The 18,197-nt window shown below is 36.8% G+C and overlaps 1 protein-coding gene across 1 annotated transcript; it reads left to right on the top strand.

Annotated features, from left to right (window-relative positions):
- Positions 1-301: 301 nt before the first annotated feature.
- Positions 302-17,735, top strand: dhtkd1 (dehydrogenase E1 and transketolase domain containing 1). The gene is made up of 17 exons (XM_058766700.1): positions 302-584; positions 803-955; positions 3,137-3,348; positions 3,681-3,875; positions 8,208-8,477; positions 8,639-8,810; positions 9,871-10,069; positions 10,162-10,474; positions 10,741-10,825; positions 11,661-11,800; positions 12,031-12,181; positions 12,299-12,405; positions 12,500-12,664; positions 12,745-12,827; positions 13,244-13,413; positions 15,488-15,573; positions 16,778-17,735. Exons 1-17 carry the CDS (start codon positions 410-412, stop codon positions 16,877-16,879), a joined length of 2,778 nt encoding a protein of 925 aa, XP_058622683.1. The 5' UTR covers positions 302-409; the 3' UTR covers positions 16,880-17,735.
- Positions 17,736-18,197: the final 462 nt, after the last annotated feature.

Here is an 18,197-nt window from a genome sequence, read left to right as displayed (position 1 = left end):
AGTGTTTTAGCAAACGTGTATATTAGGCAACAAATGATGTAAAGTCACTTGCATGAAAAGAAGTGAAATCAGTGTAATACAAAAATATATCTGCTGATTAAATTTTGCTTTTAGCGTGACCTTTAACCGATAAAAGAACAATTTTTCGTGAGTTACATTCAGACTTTTCGTGTTATGAAAACAAGGTGTCAATGTCAACGCTCTCAGTTAGTTATTGACTCGGATTCTATCCGTTTCGTGAATGAGTCGTTCAGACCGAACCGATTCATTAAGAAGATTCGACTCACGATAGTGATTCATTCTGGTCTCGGACACCGCTATCGTTTATTATGGCGGCGCGCTAGAATGCGTGGCTCGTAGGTAAACTTTCTATCGTCTTTTATCAGAGTCTATTTTATTTATTTCCGCCATGTCAGCGGGCGTTATGCTTATTAACCTACATCGACTTTTGCACCGTTCTTCCGGTGCCAGACGGCCGTTTTTAGCGAGTTTATACCACACTCAGCGGGGAGTCTATGGTTTTAGACCGAGAGAGATTCCAGAGAAAGACGCTGGGCTTCCGCAGATCTCCTCGCTTAACCAAGGTTGATAACTTAACAGTAACCTGCTATATTGTCTGTATTATTATAATGTTCATGCTTTAGAGACTCATAACATACGCTTTGGTAGCGTCTTACTTCTTAACGATGCATTCGTAAACCTGCAAAAACATTAGAGATGCAAAGCAAAACCTGCAATTATGTAACATATGGTCTGAGGTAATGTATTACAAGTCGCATTCGCTGGTTGTCTGATGTAACAGATCACGGGCTGGCGAGACTGGTGGAGGCCTATCGAGCACATGGGCACAAAGTGGCTAAAATTAACCCCTTACTGCCTCAAACTCCTGTGCTGGACAGCGTTCCGGAGATCGGCCTGTTGAATGGAGCCGTTCATGGAGTCCTCAGCACCACTGGTGAGTTTCTGCTTGTTTCCTGGTAACTTACATAATTTTGAAGTTGGTCATAAAACACTTCTTACGTATTACTAAACGTATGTTCCGGGTTCAAAGGCGGTTAAAGTCTGCGAACGGTTTAGGTTTAGTAGAAAATGTAAGGCTTAGGCTATATTTCATGATGTTGATTAGCACAAGAAATAATTTCCACATGTTCAGTTTTGTGCAGAAATGGGTTTACAGTAATGGCATTAACTTGTAAGTCTATATGGGGAAAGGAATTAGGGTTTAAATGCATAAATGTGCACTCTTGTATTTATTAACGCACCTATTGTTTTATAATAATGTTAATTATTTTAATTGTAATGTTATTATTTTTATTTATTTTATTAATATATTTTAGTTATTTTTATCAATTAAAAAAAATCTAATTGTAATTTTATTTATTTATTTACTTAAGATGAAAAATGTAACTGCAATTTAAAATGCAAGTTTGCTGTGTTTGCTGCTAGTTTAGAGGGATGGACAATTTGGCCCCAAATGTAGTGATTATATATTAATATTAATCATTGACACCCTTCACAAGGAGGGTAAGCCACAATCATTCATTGCCAAAGAAGCTGGCTGCTCACAGAGTGCTGTATCCAAGCATGTTAACAGAAAGTTGAGTGGAAGGAAGGGCCTTATGAGGATTGTCAAGCAAAATCGATTCAAGAATTTGGGTGAACTTCACAAGGAATGGACTGAGGCTGGGGTCAAGGCATCAAGAGCCACCACACACAGACGTGTCAAGGAATTTGGCTACAGTTGTCCTCTCCTGAACCACAGACAACGTCAGAGGCGTCTTACCTGGGCTAAGGAGAAGAAGAACTGGACTGTTGCCCAGTGGTCCAAAGTCCTCTTTTCAGATGAGAGCAAGTTTTGTATTTCATTTGGAAACCAAGGTCCTAGAGTCTGGAGGAAGGTTGGAGAAGCTCATAGCCCAAGTTGCTTGAAGTACAGTGTTAAGTTTCCGCAGTCTGTGATGATTTGGGGTGTAATGTCATCTGCTGGTGTTGGTCCATTGTGTTTTTTTAAAGTCACTGCACCCGTTTACAAAGAAATTTTGGAGCACTTCATGCTTCCTTCTGCTGACCAGCTTTTTAAAGATGCTGATTCCATTTTCCAGCAGGATTTGGCACCTGCCCACACTGACAAAAGCACCAAAAGTTGGTTAAATTACCATGGTGTTGGTGTGCTTGACTGGCCAGCAAACTCACCAGACCTGAACCCCATAGAGAATCTATGGGTTATTGTCAAGAGGAAAATGAGAAACAAGAGACCACAAATGCAGATGAGCTGAAGGCCACTGTCAAAGAAACCTGGGCTTCCATACCACCTCAGCAGTGCCACAAACTGATCACCTCCATGCCACGACGAATTGAGGCAGTAATTAGAGCAAAAGGAGCCCCTACCAAGTATTGAGTACATATACAGTAAATGAACATACTTTCCAGAAGGCCAACAATTCACTAAAAATGTTTTTGTTATTGGTCTTATGAAGTATTCTAATTTGTTGAGAGTGAATTGGTGGGTTTTTGTTAAATGTGAGCCAAAATCATCACAATTAAAAGAACCAAAGACTTAAACTACTTCAGTCTGTGTGCATTGAATTTATTTAATACACGAGTTTCACAATTTAACTTTTCCACGACATTCTAATTTATTGAGTTGCACCTGTATAATGTAATTTATTAAATATGTATGGCGCTTTTTTATGTGTGGTTGTGGCTGTACTTTAGAAAAAAAAAAATATTTTAATGTTTTTATTTGTGCAATTTCTTGCCCCATACACTCTCATTGTAAGTCTATTACTGTAAATACACTTTTTGTCTAAACTAAGAGATTAGTTAAAATTATTTTCTGACACAATTTTAAGTTATCACAAGTGCACTTAAAGAATATTTTATAGTGTTGTATATTCAAATTGTTTAGTCATTTTTTTAAAGTCGTATTTTCTAAACTGATAGTAGTATAATGTCTTATGAATCTGCCATGCAATATCCTAAAATAATGATGATATGGCAATTTAAATACAACACTGTGCCATGCTGGCAGCATGCCTCTGAAGTTGAGTTGTATTTGCCACAGAATATTTTTAAATCACACTCCTTTAATTTGGCCCATTTTAGTTCCTTACATTTCTTCTTATCTTTATTGCAGGATTGCGGCATTTTGGGAAAGCCGAGGCGACTTCTGAAGAAGTGGTGGCCTATCTGGAGAGAACATACTGTGGGAGAATCTCAGTGGAAACCACTCAGCTTCAGAGCTTGCAGGAAAGAGAATGGTTTTCAGACCGATTTGAGGAACTCAAGAAAGAGGCGTTTTCGCCAGAGGAAAGGAGACAGCTGGCAAAACTGATGCTTGAATCACAGGTAGCAGAACCATTTGCATTTTGTCACTTTTATTTTGAATGCCTCAGGATGCCTGTTACAATTTGACTAGCATGTAAATCATTACACACTAGGGCTGCACGATATATTGCATGCGATATTTAATGCGCATCTTGTCAGTAAAGCCGGTTCTGTGTAGTAAATGCTGCTCTATGTGAAATCACGCACGTGATGGAAATTACCGCTGATTACAGAACAGGCTTTACTGACAAGATGCGCATTAAATATCGCATGCGATATATCGTGCAGCCCTATTACACTCTTGATTCCACTGGCATCAGCAAATGTATGTCTCCTGTGTTCTCTTTTTAAAGGAATTTGACCACTTTTTAGCCACCAAGTTTGCTACTGTCAAACGATATGGAGGTGAGGGAGCAGAGAGCATGATGGGATTTTTCTACGAGCTGTTCCGCTCTTTGGCATACAGTGGAGTGACAGACGTGATCATGGGAATGCCTCACCGCGGACGTCTCAACCTGCTTACCGGACTACTGCAGTTCCCTCCAGAGGTTGATATTTATTTCTTCTGGCTATATATTTTCTGTATACTATAGAATGCAAACTGGTTAGACTGGATTAACTTACAGTTTAAAGCATGTCTAGACAGCCTGCTGCTGTAACATATTAAGTCAGATATATATACAATCTACACATAGAGAACACACTGAAAATTTGGGTATTCCTGGAGATAAACCGTTTTAGTATATTAAAACAATGTGTTTTTATGTACTAAAGGTAGCATTTAATGGTGCTTTAGTCAAAGGTATAGTTCACCCATAAAATGAAAATTCTGTCATTAATTACTCACCCTCTTGTCGTTCCAAACCTGTAAGACCTTCGTTCATCTTTGGAAAAATTACGATATTTTTGATGAAATCCGAGAGCTTTCTGACCCTGCATAGACAGCAACGCATGCAACTACCACGTTCAAGGCCCAGAAAAGTAGTTTGGACGTTGTTAAAATAGTCCATGTGACATCAGTGGTTCAACCATAATTCTATGAAGCTACGACAATACTTTTTGTGCTCAAAGAAAACAAAAATAATCTTTTTTATAAAATTATCATAAAATTAAGTTTGAACCACTGATGTCACCTGGACTATTTTAACGATTCTTTCTACCTTTCTGGACCTTTAATGTGTCGGTTGCGTTGCTGCCTATGCAGGGTCAAAAAACTCTTGAATTTCTTCAGAAATATCTTAATTTGTGTTCAGAAGATGAACGAAGGTCTTATGGGTTTGGAACGACATGAGGGTGAGTAATTCATGACAATTTCATTTTTTGATGCTGAAAGTAGGGCTGGGTGATATATCGCATGCAATATGCATTCTCATCTCGTCAGTAAAGCCGGTTCCTTGATTAGTGGTAAATCTCCATCACCTGTTTTCAAATGGAGCGGCATTTAATACACAGAGCCGTAGTTCACTTACAAGCTAGGCAATATTGCGTTCATTATCGATTCATCTGTGATAATGAATGCGATATTGCGTAGCTTGTCAGTGATCTATGGCTTTGTGTATTAAATGCCGCTCCATTTGAAAACAGGTGATGGAGATTTACCGCTAATCAGGAACCGGCTTTACTGACGAGATGCGCATGCATATCGCCCAGCCCTAGCTGAAAGTCTAGTGGTCAGCACAATGCCATTTAATGCAATTGTGTCTCGGGCGACTTGAGCTAGAGGTCTGCGCGGGACTGTTTTTTAAGTCCCGCTCCCGCGAGGTTATATCCCGCACCCGCCCGCTCCCGCGATATATTTACTCTTTGTTCACCCGCTGTCCGCTTTGAATAATTTTCTTCCCGACCCGACCGTTCCCGCTAAATTTAGATCTCGTTTCCAGAATCGCACATTTAAATTTCCTCTACTGAAAGAAAGACAGATAGGCTAACAAATAAAAGTGTAGTCTGCACAAAACTGTATTTGTTATTTTATTCATTTCCTCAAGAGTCTTTTATTGACAGCAAAATTTTAAACGAATTTTGTGTCTTAAGACACGAAATTCGTTTAACATTTTGCTGCCAACACAGTAGGAAAAAAAAGTGTCACAGAGAAAATAAAAATGTACAAAAATTGTATTCCTTATTTTTATTCGTCTTGTCAGGATACAGTTTGTTTAACCTTTACAACACAATATAGGAACAAGTGTCCCAGAGAAAAAAAAAAAGATGTAGGTTGTACAAAAATGGCCTATTATAATTTTATTCGTGAACTCAAAATACTAAATTCGTTTAACATCTTGCTGTAAACACAGTAGCCTAGGAAAAGTGTCGCGGAAGAAAAATAAATAAATAAATAAATTCGACATCTGTCATTTAAAATTATAGGCTAAGCAAAATATAAACAAAACCGAGTTGAGCGTTCTTCAAGGACAGCGCATCCACATTTTGCTCCATCTTTATTCTGCTCTGTCACTCATGGACAACCTGCCTGTTCTGTCTGCAGGCCGTAGGCTATATTCACTGGTAGGCTACAGCCTGCTCTGAGCATCCTTATGTGTATGCTGCGCACAGACACTCGCAAATAAAACTAAACACTGTTTCATGCCTGCATAACAGTCCAGTGCAGGCTGTACCAGTGCTTGAATAAAGCACAGATATGCTGTTCTGAAAAGACGTCGGGAACGGGATATTGTTAGACCGCCCGCTCCCGTTCAAATTGCACCAGAGTTACCGACCGCAACCGCGTTTTATTCGTTAATTTAATCCCGCGTTGCAAGAAATCTGATCGGGTCCCGCGGTTCCCGGACAGCCGCGGGAATGCAGACCTCTAACTTGAGCCAATCCTGTTGCCAACTCTCTACCCACGCTTCCCTGTCATTCTATACTGTACTGTCTGCTTAAATAGCATGGGAAAAAAAGGTTAAACATTTTTTTGGGTGAACTATCCCTTTAAGACAAAAAACAATGCATAAAAATAAAAAATAAACAGATCAACATGTACAACAGTATAAACAAAAAGAGGAATTGCTAAAAAAAACTAAAGTAAAACTGTTTCTGAAATATGTACAAAATAAATAAATTCTACACTAATGAAGTCACAATAATTACTCAGTGGCACATATCAATTTAAAATTCATGTAAATGTTATGCTGGTAAACTTATGTTTGTAATGGAAACATACTATATTAATGCAATGTAACATTTTTGCTACTGATCTTATTTTGTTGTATGTGATGACTCTTAAAGCGATAGTTCACACAAAAGGTAAATTCTCTCATTATTTACTTGCCCTCATTTTGTTCCAAACCTGTACGAATTTCTTTCTTCTGTGGAACATAAAAGAAGATATTTTGAAAGGGGTGGTTGACTGTTTTTTTTTTTCTAGGCTTGATTGTGTTTATGGGGTGCAGTCTAACATTGTGTTCATGCTTCGTTTTTTTTTAAATGCATTATTTTTCATATAATTTACCTTTATTCCACACCGCTCTGTCCCTTCTCTGACAAACGCCTCGATTATTTCCTGTTTTTATGAAGCCCCTCCCTCAGAAATATGTGATGTGCTCTGATTGGTTAGCTGGCTCAGTGTGTTGTGATTCGCTAAACCGCCGAGCGTGCATCTAAATGTCCCGCCCCTCAGCTCAACTGCATGTGCTCCAGTTGTATTGTAAACAATGACGTCGTCTATATTGCTTATCAATTTGAGCCCGATTGAGACGCAGAGGATATTAGTGAAGAGGATCGCGCAGAACCTGTGCAAGCACGGCTCTTAATGGTATGTTTGTTTGTTTGTTGTCTCATACTTTTAGATACGCTGTTATTATGCTACTGCTTATGTTAGCTTTTAATATACGGTTTTATTCTGATTAAAGCTTTAATATAGTATGGCAACCGCACACGCGTCCATGTATAACGCTTCTCATTGCTATGTGAAAATGTATAATTGGAACAGTTTGTTGGAGCTGATCTGAATGAGAGAGAGAGATGGAGAGATGCAGAGCAGGGCGACGCAAGGAACAGGATTGAGAACCGCTGTTTTAGAACATTGATTTTGAAACTTGTGAATCCATTAGAATCGTTAGAAGACAGAATCGCGATTCATATATGAATAGATTTTCTCGTGCACCCCTAGTTTTCTCTTCCTCTTCTCTAAAGCAGCACAGCATGGCCTCGCCCCCTTCCTTACATGTTCCCGAGGGTGGGGTTCATCTGGGTCCGTGACGTATCAGACCCGGGAAGTAGTTCGTTGTAGTCCCTTACCAGCCGTTTTTGTAGGCATTAAACTTCCAGAATTTTAAAAGACGATATCTCTGTTTGCATTGAACTTTCAGCGCTGCAACTTTGCAGATATTGTTTATGCTCAAACAGCAACATTACACACTAACTAACATTAAAAAAGTGAAATTGCAATCAACCACCCCTTGAAGATATTTGGTAGCCAAACAGTTTTGGTTACTATTGACTTCCATTATATGGACAAAAAAACTCTTGAGATATTTCTCAAAATATCTTCTTTTATGATATAAAGAAAGTCCTAGAGGTTTGGAACGACATGAGGGGGAGTAAATGATAACAGAATTGACATTTTTGTGATTTTTTTTTTTTTTCTTAAAATTGTGTTTGCATGCACATCTTCGGTTTGGAATCGATTCCTTGTTTTTCGTCCTTGTCAGTCAATGTTAATGCCATCGTGGTTTAATTCCTCACTCATTGTTTCTTCTTAACATCCAATCCTCTGAGTCACAATGTTCCACCTCCTCATTCTACGTGAATGACTCATTCTCCAAGAAATGCCGGTTTATTTTGTAACGGCAAGTTTTTGGAGAACATTATAATTGAGTCATTGCCAGCAGCCATTATTAAACTTTTGACGAACCAAATACTTCATCATTTCTCGCTCTCAGCTCATGTTCCGTAAGATGAGGGGTCTCAGTGAGTTTCCTGAGAACTCTCCCTCTATTGGAGACGTGCTGTCTCATTTAACCTCCACGGTGGAGCTGGACTTTGGGGCGGGACACCCTCTCCATGTCACTATGCTGCCTAACCCCTCCCACCTAGAGGCCATCAACCCCGTGACGCAAGGAAAGACTCGTGGCCGTCAGCAAGTCAAACAGGATGGCGATTACTCCACTGACCCTCATTCACGACCAGGAGACAAAGTCATCTGCCTGCAGGTCCTGAACTGAGATGTTTTAACCAGTTTTAGGATGTCTGTTTTAGTTTCCGGATTAGTAAATTCACTAGCTATAATATTATACACCATGCTAATATAATAATATATAGTAGTAGTTGTGGTAACGTTATATCATAACAGTTCTTTATCTGTTATGTACAGGTTCATGGTGATGCTTCGTTTTCAGGCCAAGGCATAGTAACGGAGACCTTCACCCTGGCAAATCTCCCCCATTTTAGAGTAGGTGGAAGCATCCACCTCATCGTGAACAATCAAGTGGGCTACACCACTCCCTCAGAGAGGGGCCGATCATCTCTGTACTGTAGTGATGTTGGTATGTATTTGTCAGAGGTGTGACTGATTCATTCATTCCTTCCTTCCTTCCTTTTCACTGTATATAGATTTCCATATTTTCCAACCTGAGATGTATGACCTAAGATTGGCCTGTCGTGGTTGTTTCTTAATTGTCTCGTTGCGGTTATTTAAACTGAATCCAATTATTTGAGATAACTGAAATAATTGTGCAGGTTACATTTCAATCACATTTTGCAATCCTAATAATAGGAAATTATATTGTGCTAATATTATAATATAAATTCGCCCAACAATGGAAAATGTGACCGCACCTTGAATGGTCATTTTAAAAGCAAATAAATTAAGACAGCCGGTAATATTAGTATTGTAATTTTATTGTTGTTAAAATAAAATTATTATGATTAATAATAATGATAGTTTATGAAAATACAGTAGTATTATTGCAATAATTATATATTTTTTAATTTAATAAAATAAATTTATTATATATATTTTTTATTTTATTTATATGCATTGTATAAATTGTAAAAACATGATATAATTCAGCCGTAATATTGCCATGAAAATAGCCACAGAAATTAAATTAGTAAATGGTGTTAAACAAACAAACAATTTATATATGTTGTTGTTATTATTTATAATTTAAATAATAAAATATTATTTTATGTATGGTCATATTGAATGGGTTAAAAAAAACAGGCTTTCTTTTTTTTGTTTTTAACTGATCACATGATTTTAACCTGAATTTCTGCACCAGTGTTATTTTAGTATCATTGAGATCATTGAATATACTTATTAATATAGGAATTTTTAGTAAATTTTTTTAATTTTATTTATATATTTTAATGTTTTATATTTTAATAGTTTTTATATTTTGTTTTCATTTTAGTTTTAGTTAAAAATGTTATGTTTTTGCCTTTTTTCTTTTTTTTTTTCTTGTTTATTTTTAAATTTCTATATAGTTTTTATTTTCAGTTATTTTAGTACATCAAATTAAACTAAATAAAAATTAGAAATGTTTACTTGGAAACTAGCTGAAGTAAAATAACATTTTTGAAATTCTGTTTGTTTCTGTTCAGGTAAAATGGTGGGATGTGCAATAATCCATGTGAATGGCGATGACGCTGAGGAGGTCCTCAGGGCGACCCGACTGGCCGTGGAATACCAGCGACGTTTCAGAAAAGACGTTATTGTAGACCTGCTTTGTTACCGCCAGTGGGGGCACAATGAGCTGGACGAGCCCTTTTTCACAAACCCCACAATGTATAAAATTATTCGGTGGGTACCTCTACCAATCACGGTTTTGGAAGTTCAAGTTTTTTTTTTTTTCCCAAATTCATTGAATTTTCCTCTTTTCATTGCCATTCTAGGTCGAGAAAAAGTATCCCTGATTCATATGCTGACCAGCTCATCTCTGAGAGTCTGATGACAGAGGAAGAGCGTGGTCAGATCAAGACCACCTACTACGCTATGCTCAACGACCGGCTGAACAACATGACCCTCTACAGCCCTCCACCCACCAACCTCCAGGGGCGCTGGGGAGACCTGGTGGAGCCCCAGAACAGAGTCTCGTTCTGGGACACAGGCGTAGCGCTGCCCCTGCTGCAGTTCGTAGGAGCCAAATCAGTGGACATACCTGAGGAGATTCAATTGCACAGTCACCTGAGAAAGACACACGTGCAGGTATTGAAAGAACATCTCGCTTGATCTTTGCCCTCATTTTGTGCTGTTTTATGGCATTTTGTAAAAAAAAAAAAAAAAACATGACAGTTGAGAGGTTTAACTGTTATGCATGTATTGTGTAACAGTAGGAACATCTGTAACGATATATATACAGCCATCACTGATAATGTCTGTGAATTGCTCTTCAGAATGAGGTTTCTCAGTAAAGAATTGATGCAGTCCAGTTGATTTGAACAAACCTAAAAAAATGTCTTAATTTGTCACAGGCACGGCTGCAGAAACTGGAAGATGGCACAAAATTGGACTGGTCCACTGCAGAAGCCCTGGCGTTTGGCTCAATGCTGTGCCAGGGTAAATTGTTCTTCTCTCCTTCCTTGCACTGTTAAAATTAATATTAAAAGAATGCTTTCAGTGTATCTGAATATAGATTTTCCCCTAATCATTGTTACCTTTAGGTTGTTCACTGGTTATTTTAAGACAATTTTGGACGATATTTATTGTGAAAAATAATGCATTTTTATAAGTTTAGAATTTATAAGAGTTATAGAGTTCATTCATTTATTTAACTGTACTCTAATAGAAAGGATTCTTTGTCAGCTTAATACAAACTAAATATTTTCCAGATAATATTTTAATAATTTCTTTTGGCTTGAGATTAATGATAATATAAAAGTCAATAATTTTTGGAAATGTACTGTTTCTACCTTTTTAAACTTTAAATGAATTATACACTAATGTTCAAAAGTTTGTGGTTGGTTTAAAAATGTATCTTATGTGAACCAAGGCTGTATTTATTTGATCAAATATGTATAATATTCTGAAATATTATTGCAAAGCTGAATTTTCAGCATCATTATTCCAGTCTTCAGTGTCACATGACCCTCCAGAAATCATTCTAATATGCTTAAGAAACATTTCTTATCATTATCAGTGTTAAAAACAGCTTAATATTTTGGTGGATGAATAAAACGTTCAAAAGAACAGCATTTATTTGAAGTGGAACTCTTTTATAAGAATGTAAAAGTCACTTTTATCCATTTAATGCATCAATGTGGAATGATGTCTTTCAGAAAAAACATCCTTTTTCCATAAAGTTCGTACACTGACGAACTTTTGATCGTCAGTGTACATGAAAATGTTAACATCAAAAAGTTTTAAAAAACTATTTTATATGTATTTATTGCAGGATTTAATATCCGTATCAGTGGTCAGGATGTTGGCCGAGGTACGTTCAGTCAGCGTCACGCTATGGTTGTGTGTCAGGAAACCAACGACATGTACATCCCCCTCAATCACATCAACTCTGAACAGAAAGGCCACTTGGAGGTGAGCTGAGCCAAACCAGACACAACATGCACAGTGTACTGCAAACTAACATTAAATTTTAGATTATGCTGTTTGGTTGATGGAATGGAATGTGATAGCTTCGTACTGTAACTCAATACACCAACTGCTCTTCATTCCTGAGCTGGGTGGTTTGCGGTTTCGATTCTTTAAGCCAGCACATTTTACTGCGTATAATTATGTTTTGTTTGTGTGTGTGTGTGTCCCCGCAGGTGTGCAACAGTGCTCTTTCTGAGGAAGCTGTTCTGGGGTTTGAGTATGGAATGAGCATTGCTCAGCCTAGACTGCTGCCCATCTGGGAGGCTCAGTTTGGAGATTTCTTCAACGGTGCCCAGATAATATTTGACACTTTCCTCTCTGGAGGTAAACAAAATATGCAATGAAATGCTAAGGATCACAGTATAATTTGCACAATCTATGGTCAAATGGTTAAATACATCTTTAGAGCCTGAATCCTGTTTTGTGGCAAAACTTATTAAGGTGAGGCGAAATGGCTTCTGCAGAGTGGACTGGTCATCTTACTGCCACACGGATATGATGGAGCCGGACCAGAGCATTCGTCTTGCCGAATCGAGCGCTTCTTACAGGCGAGTTAATGCATGCTCTCTTACAGGAAATGTACAAACTAAATCTTCCAACGGCACTGATAATCTTTATAATTGCATAATTACACTCCTGCAGCTCTGTGACAGTAAAGAGGAAGGTGTGGACGGTGACATGGTGAACATGGGAGTGGTCAATCCTACCCTACCAGCTCAATACTTCCACCTTTTGCGGAGACAAATGATTAGAAACTTCAGGAAGCCGCTGATCATGGCCTCTCCTAAGACTCTGCTGCGCTTTTCTGTGCGTTTATAGATATGAATATCATTTATATGATGGTTGTTGTTGTTGTATAAAGAATATTCACCTCGTTTTTGCACTAGGGGGCGGTGTCAAGCTTGGCTGATATGGGACCAGGAACTTCCTTTAAGCCTGTCATTGGTGATACTTCTGTAAACCCTGCAAGGTATCTTTATTCAGTCACTTTTTTTAAAACACGTTTTTGAAAGAAGTGTCTTATGCTGGCCATTTATTTGATGAAAAATACAGTAAAACAGTGATATCGTGAATGTTAAAATAACGGTTTTCTATTTGAATATATTTTAAAATATAATTTATTTCTGTGATGCAAAGCTGAATTTTCAGCATCATTACTCAAGTCACGATCCTTCAGAAATCATTCTAATTTGCTGCTCAAGAAACATTTCTTATTATTATCAATGTTGAAAACAGTTAATAATAAAACAGCATTTATATAAAATAGAAATATTTTGTAAGAATATAAACGTATTTGCTTTCACTTTAAATTATTTTAATGCATCCTTGCTGAATAAAATTATTTTCTTTCCAAAAAAAACCACATCTTTTACTCTTGTCTTGCAGTGTGCAGCGGATTCTGTTTTGCTCAGGTAAACATTACTATGCCTTGCTGAAACACAGAGAGACGTTACCAGAGGCAGGAAAAAACACAGCGTTGATCAGGGTGGAGGAACTGTGTCCTTTCCCCACGGAAGCCTTACAACAGGAACTAAATAAATACACAAACGCCAAAGGTGAGTTGCTCATATACACATCTTTTATTCATGGACCAGACTAATCATTGTCTTAATTAGCATGTGTTTCTTTGGTTCAGTGGCAGTTGCTCTGTGAGGGGCCTTTGTAAGAAACTGTAAATGTGTTCCGAATGCAGAGGTGTTTTGAAAATTGTAATGTTCATGAACTACACACTACGCAAAGCACCATGAAAAAGTAAATACAAAATGATATGTGTTTTTCCTTATTTAATGAAATAGAATGATTTAAAAATAGTTGAATCTGATTAATAATAAAAATAGTTTTACCTGATATTTGTTTATAAGCACAATAACATTCAAAAGTGTGGCATCAGTAATATAAAAAAAAAAAAGAAAGAATCTTATGCCCACAAAGGCTGCATTTATTTGATGTATTTCAAAAATGAAGTAAACGCTAATTTAACATCTATTTTAAATGGTTAAAAATAACTCTTTTTTTTTTTTTTTTCTTTCTTTCAATTTCAATATATTTTAACGTGTCATTTATTCGTGTAGTAGCAAAGCTGAATTTTAAGTAGCCCTTAATTCCTTTAGAAGTATGTTGATTTTGTGCTCAGGAAACATTTTTTTTTATCAATGTTGAAAACAGCTGTGCTGCTTAATATTATTGCGCAAACTGTGATATATTGTTTTTCTTGATGAATAGAAAATTAAAAGAACAGCATTAATTTTAAATTAAAATCTTTTGAATCATTATAAATGTCTTTTTAATATCACTTTTGATCTATTTAATGCATCTTTGATAAATAAAAATACTAATTTATTTGTAAAAAAAATCATACTGACTTTTTTTACCCAAACCTTTGAACAGTTTTCTATATTTATTTTTAGGGGTGTAACGATACACGTATTCGTATTGAACCGTTCGGTATGAGGCTTTCAGTTCAGTACGCATTACAAACCAAACGATTCAATTCGTTGGACTAATCCTATTACATTTGGAAAATAAAAGAGCTTAAAGTGTGTGAAATGTAATGTTCTCAGTACCACTGCACTCAACAAGGCATCCCAAACGATGTAACAGGCAACGTGCTGTCTTCCAGTGGCGTAACATTAGCGGACGGGCATGCAGGGCACGCGCTGCGAAAGGCCCTGCGATAACCTCCCCTTGCTGGGTTGCATCGAAAGACGATGATCTTTGCCAGAGATATTGTCAAAAACATAAATTGCAATATTAAGATATTTGGCATTTCCAATTAATGTAGGCCTGTTACATTCTTATTTTTTTATTAGGCCTGTTCTTATTGTTGAAGTTACTTTTATTATTAAATTAAATTAAATTAATTTGCCCCGCAATAATTACCAAATAACTGACATGCTGTGAGGATAACAAAAGATGAGGCTCCTCAATTAAAATGTTTAAATAAAAAAAAAAGGGTATTTTAAAACAGGTCTATTATACAATGAATTATAGGCCTACAATTAAAATATTAACACTGCAGTCATCAATTAAATAAAAAGCTTTTATTTCAAACACCGACTTTCAAAAACAACCTGTTTAACACGAAATATGTTTCTTCTCAATTTTTTTTTTCACTATGTAATATTAGAAATATTAAGGGAATAAATGAAAACAATTAGCTATATACCGTTATCAGCATATGTTGAAGTAGATTCGTCTGTCGTCGTCTCTGAGAGAATATGCGTCAGATGTCAAAAGCTCCATTACTACTCCGTCATTCCGTTTTTACTTTCACTTTCTGCATAGTGAATTGACTTAAGATTAAGCGTTCACTGGCATAACTCTTGCGCAAAGTTTGCACGTTGCTTGTGTGTGATATCCATTGGCTCCCCTTCATGGTTTAAAACAGAAATATTTCCAACATTGCGACGTAACCAATTACTCCCGTACTGAACCGAACCGAACCGTGACACCACTGTGTCGTATCGAAATGAACCGTGAATTTTGTGAACTGTTACATCCCTGTGTATTTCCAATTACAGTGTTGTGTTACTAGTTGTGAACATGCAAATAGCAAGCTCTATTGGAAACAAATGTATTTAATGTTATATTATATTATATCACATTATATATTTTTCTTTTCCATTACAGAGTTCATCTGGAGTCAAGAGGAGCCACAGAACATGGGCTGCTGGTCATTTGTATCACCGAGATTTGAAAAACAGTTAGCTTGCAAGGTCAGGTTCACCACTTCACGCTAATAGAGGGCCTCTTAAAGGGGTCATATGACGTTGCTAAAAAGAACGTTATTTTGTGTATTTGGTGTAATGTGTTTATGCGGTTTAAGGTTCAAAAAATTGTTATAGATTATTTTCCACATACTGTACATTATTGTTGCTCCTCTATGCCCTGCGTCGATTTTTACAAAGCTCATCGGTCTGAAAAGCGCGAATACCTCAAGCGTGAGACGGAAATATTAAGCCCCCTTACCGTATTGTGATGCCATGTCCCGGTGCAACGACACAAAAACAATAAAAGCTATTATAAACGAGGGAATTGTTGCATCCAGTGGGGACATAATTACTGATTATAATGACTTATACTGTCTTTTTACGCGTTGCGTTGCATCGTGCTGCGTAAACATTACCATGTCTGCATTTGTGATTGCAGAAACGACAAACAACAAGCGCTACTCTACACAGCTCAAAACTCGCGTTTGAATCGTCAGTGGCAAATTTTTTAAATATGAAAACGTAGTTACAGGCTGTGAATCAGAAGCGCCAGACTGTCCTTTGCGACGTTGGAATTGCCCCACTTTATAGAAACAGCCTTTGAGCACAGCCGGCATTGTAGGCTACTCTCTCCCAGGTTCAGGAAATAGTCCTCCGTAAAATGCGCTGCACACACTCTAATATTTGGGTTGAACTGTTCTGGAACAGTGTTGTAATCACAACTTAACCACTGATTTCTAGTTGTGTCCTCTTTTGAAAGCCCAAACAAAGTAGTTTCGCTTTCACAATGAAACACAGCGTCTCCAAGACACAGCACCAGCGGCAGTAACAACACTACAGCGAGAATAATAGTTCCGCTGCCTTTCTTTGCATGTACGTTTGCACGGTGTTATGCAAATCTTCCCACACCGTGACGTTGACATGTGGGGGCATGTTTAAACAAGGCGTTGTAGGGGGACGTGGTCGAGTCTTAACTTTTATAAAGAATATCTCTTTGGTTTTGAGACTTTAGTCTTTGCAAATTCAGGGATCTTATCTATGCACGAACAGCCTGTAACACTCCAAAGAGAAAGGAAAACTTGAAATCGCATCATATGACCCCTTTAACAAATGCCTTGATCGCCTCTTATCTTAAAATCATGACATTCATCAAATTAACACTGATTTATTGCAAAATGATTGATGTTGAGCTCATCATTTGTTTCCTCAGTTGAGATTAGTCAGCAGACCAGCATTACCCGCTCCTGCCGTGGGCATCGGTACCCTCCACCATCAGCAGCATGAAGCCATCCTGACCACGTCTTTCTCCTGAAACCACACAACCATCAACTTCAAGAAATGATCGTCTTATTGTAGCAAACAAGCTATGACTGGTACACTGACAACAAACGCCAAGCTCTGTTTGTAGCCTGAGCGTTAAACAGAGGCATATTGCTGGTTTGACTGTTTAATGCGTTCCCTTATTAGGTATAAGGGAACATCTGTTGGCTGAAGATTTCTTACTGACATCTAAATCAGTTTATCAATACACCTATTGAAAGTATCATAATTGATATTTCAGAAGTAATATTTGGCACAAAAAAAAATTATTGTATAGAAGAAATGTAGAAAATGTTTTCAAAGCACTTTTAAATAAAATTTGATATACATGCAGAGGGCAGAAGACTGAATGGAGGCAAAGAAGAGAATATAAATAATTATAGTTGCAGCGATGAGATGAATATTGTGATGTGAACTGGTAGTGGCTCACGATCAAATCGTTGGTGCATTAAATGTGTGTATGTGAATTAAGGGCTGCTTGGAAATCAACTCTTTCCAGATGAATGTAAAATCAGAGGGAAATAATAAAAAAGAATTGATTGTGTTTACGAAGTGAAAGTATTAATAGAAAAATAATACTTGTCAAAAATCTCGCAGAGCCAAAAACAACCAGATTGAGCTTTGTACACAAAGTTGCCGTTTGATAACTAGTTTATGTTGCTGTGAATGTTTACCCATGTTTGAATTATATGAATTGTTTTCAGTCGTCACAGTGTTCTGTGGATGTAACTGAATTTGTACTTGAATACTTATTCTGGAGATAAAAAAATTAAATAAATTAAAAAAAAAAAAAAAAGTTAATCATTTATAATTAAAATATTCATCATGCAATGATATTAATAATTTAACCTGTTTGTCTGTCGTTTATTATATTCATTAAGCAATTCAAATTATTGCACAGTTAGAATGATTGAACAATTATTGACAATGAAATTAAAATGAGTGTTCTCTGAAAAACTTCAATGTTTCCTTTAGAAATTAATGTAACATTATAACCTAGAAAAGTTAATTTGATAAAAAGCAAAAGTAGGTGATTTAGAATTTTAACAGCATTACTGTGTTTTGGTTTTGGAATATTAGGCTATTAACATTAAGTCAAGACACTACAGGCAATGCCTTTTTTCATGCACTGGTCAGTTATGAGATTTTGAGCTTTTTTGCTTCCATAAATGTCTTTTTTTTCTGAAGAAAGAAGAAAACATCCAAATAAAAGTGTTAATTTGTTATACTTAGTTATACTATCGTTAAAGTTTTATTGCTTGGACATTTGAGAATTTTTCTGCCCCAAAATGTCCACTCAAGTAGCAGTT

The sequence above is a fragment of the Onychostoma macrolepis genome, chromosome 25, assembly GCF_012432095.1.
Source record: "Onychostoma macrolepis isolate SWU-2019 chromosome 25, ASM1243209v1, whole genome shotgun sequence".
Classification (NCBI taxonomy): Eukaryota; Metazoa; Chordata; class Actinopteri; order Cypriniformes; family Cyprinidae; genus Onychostoma; species Onychostoma macrolepis.
This window is presented reverse-complemented; position numbering and strand designations above follow the sequence as displayed.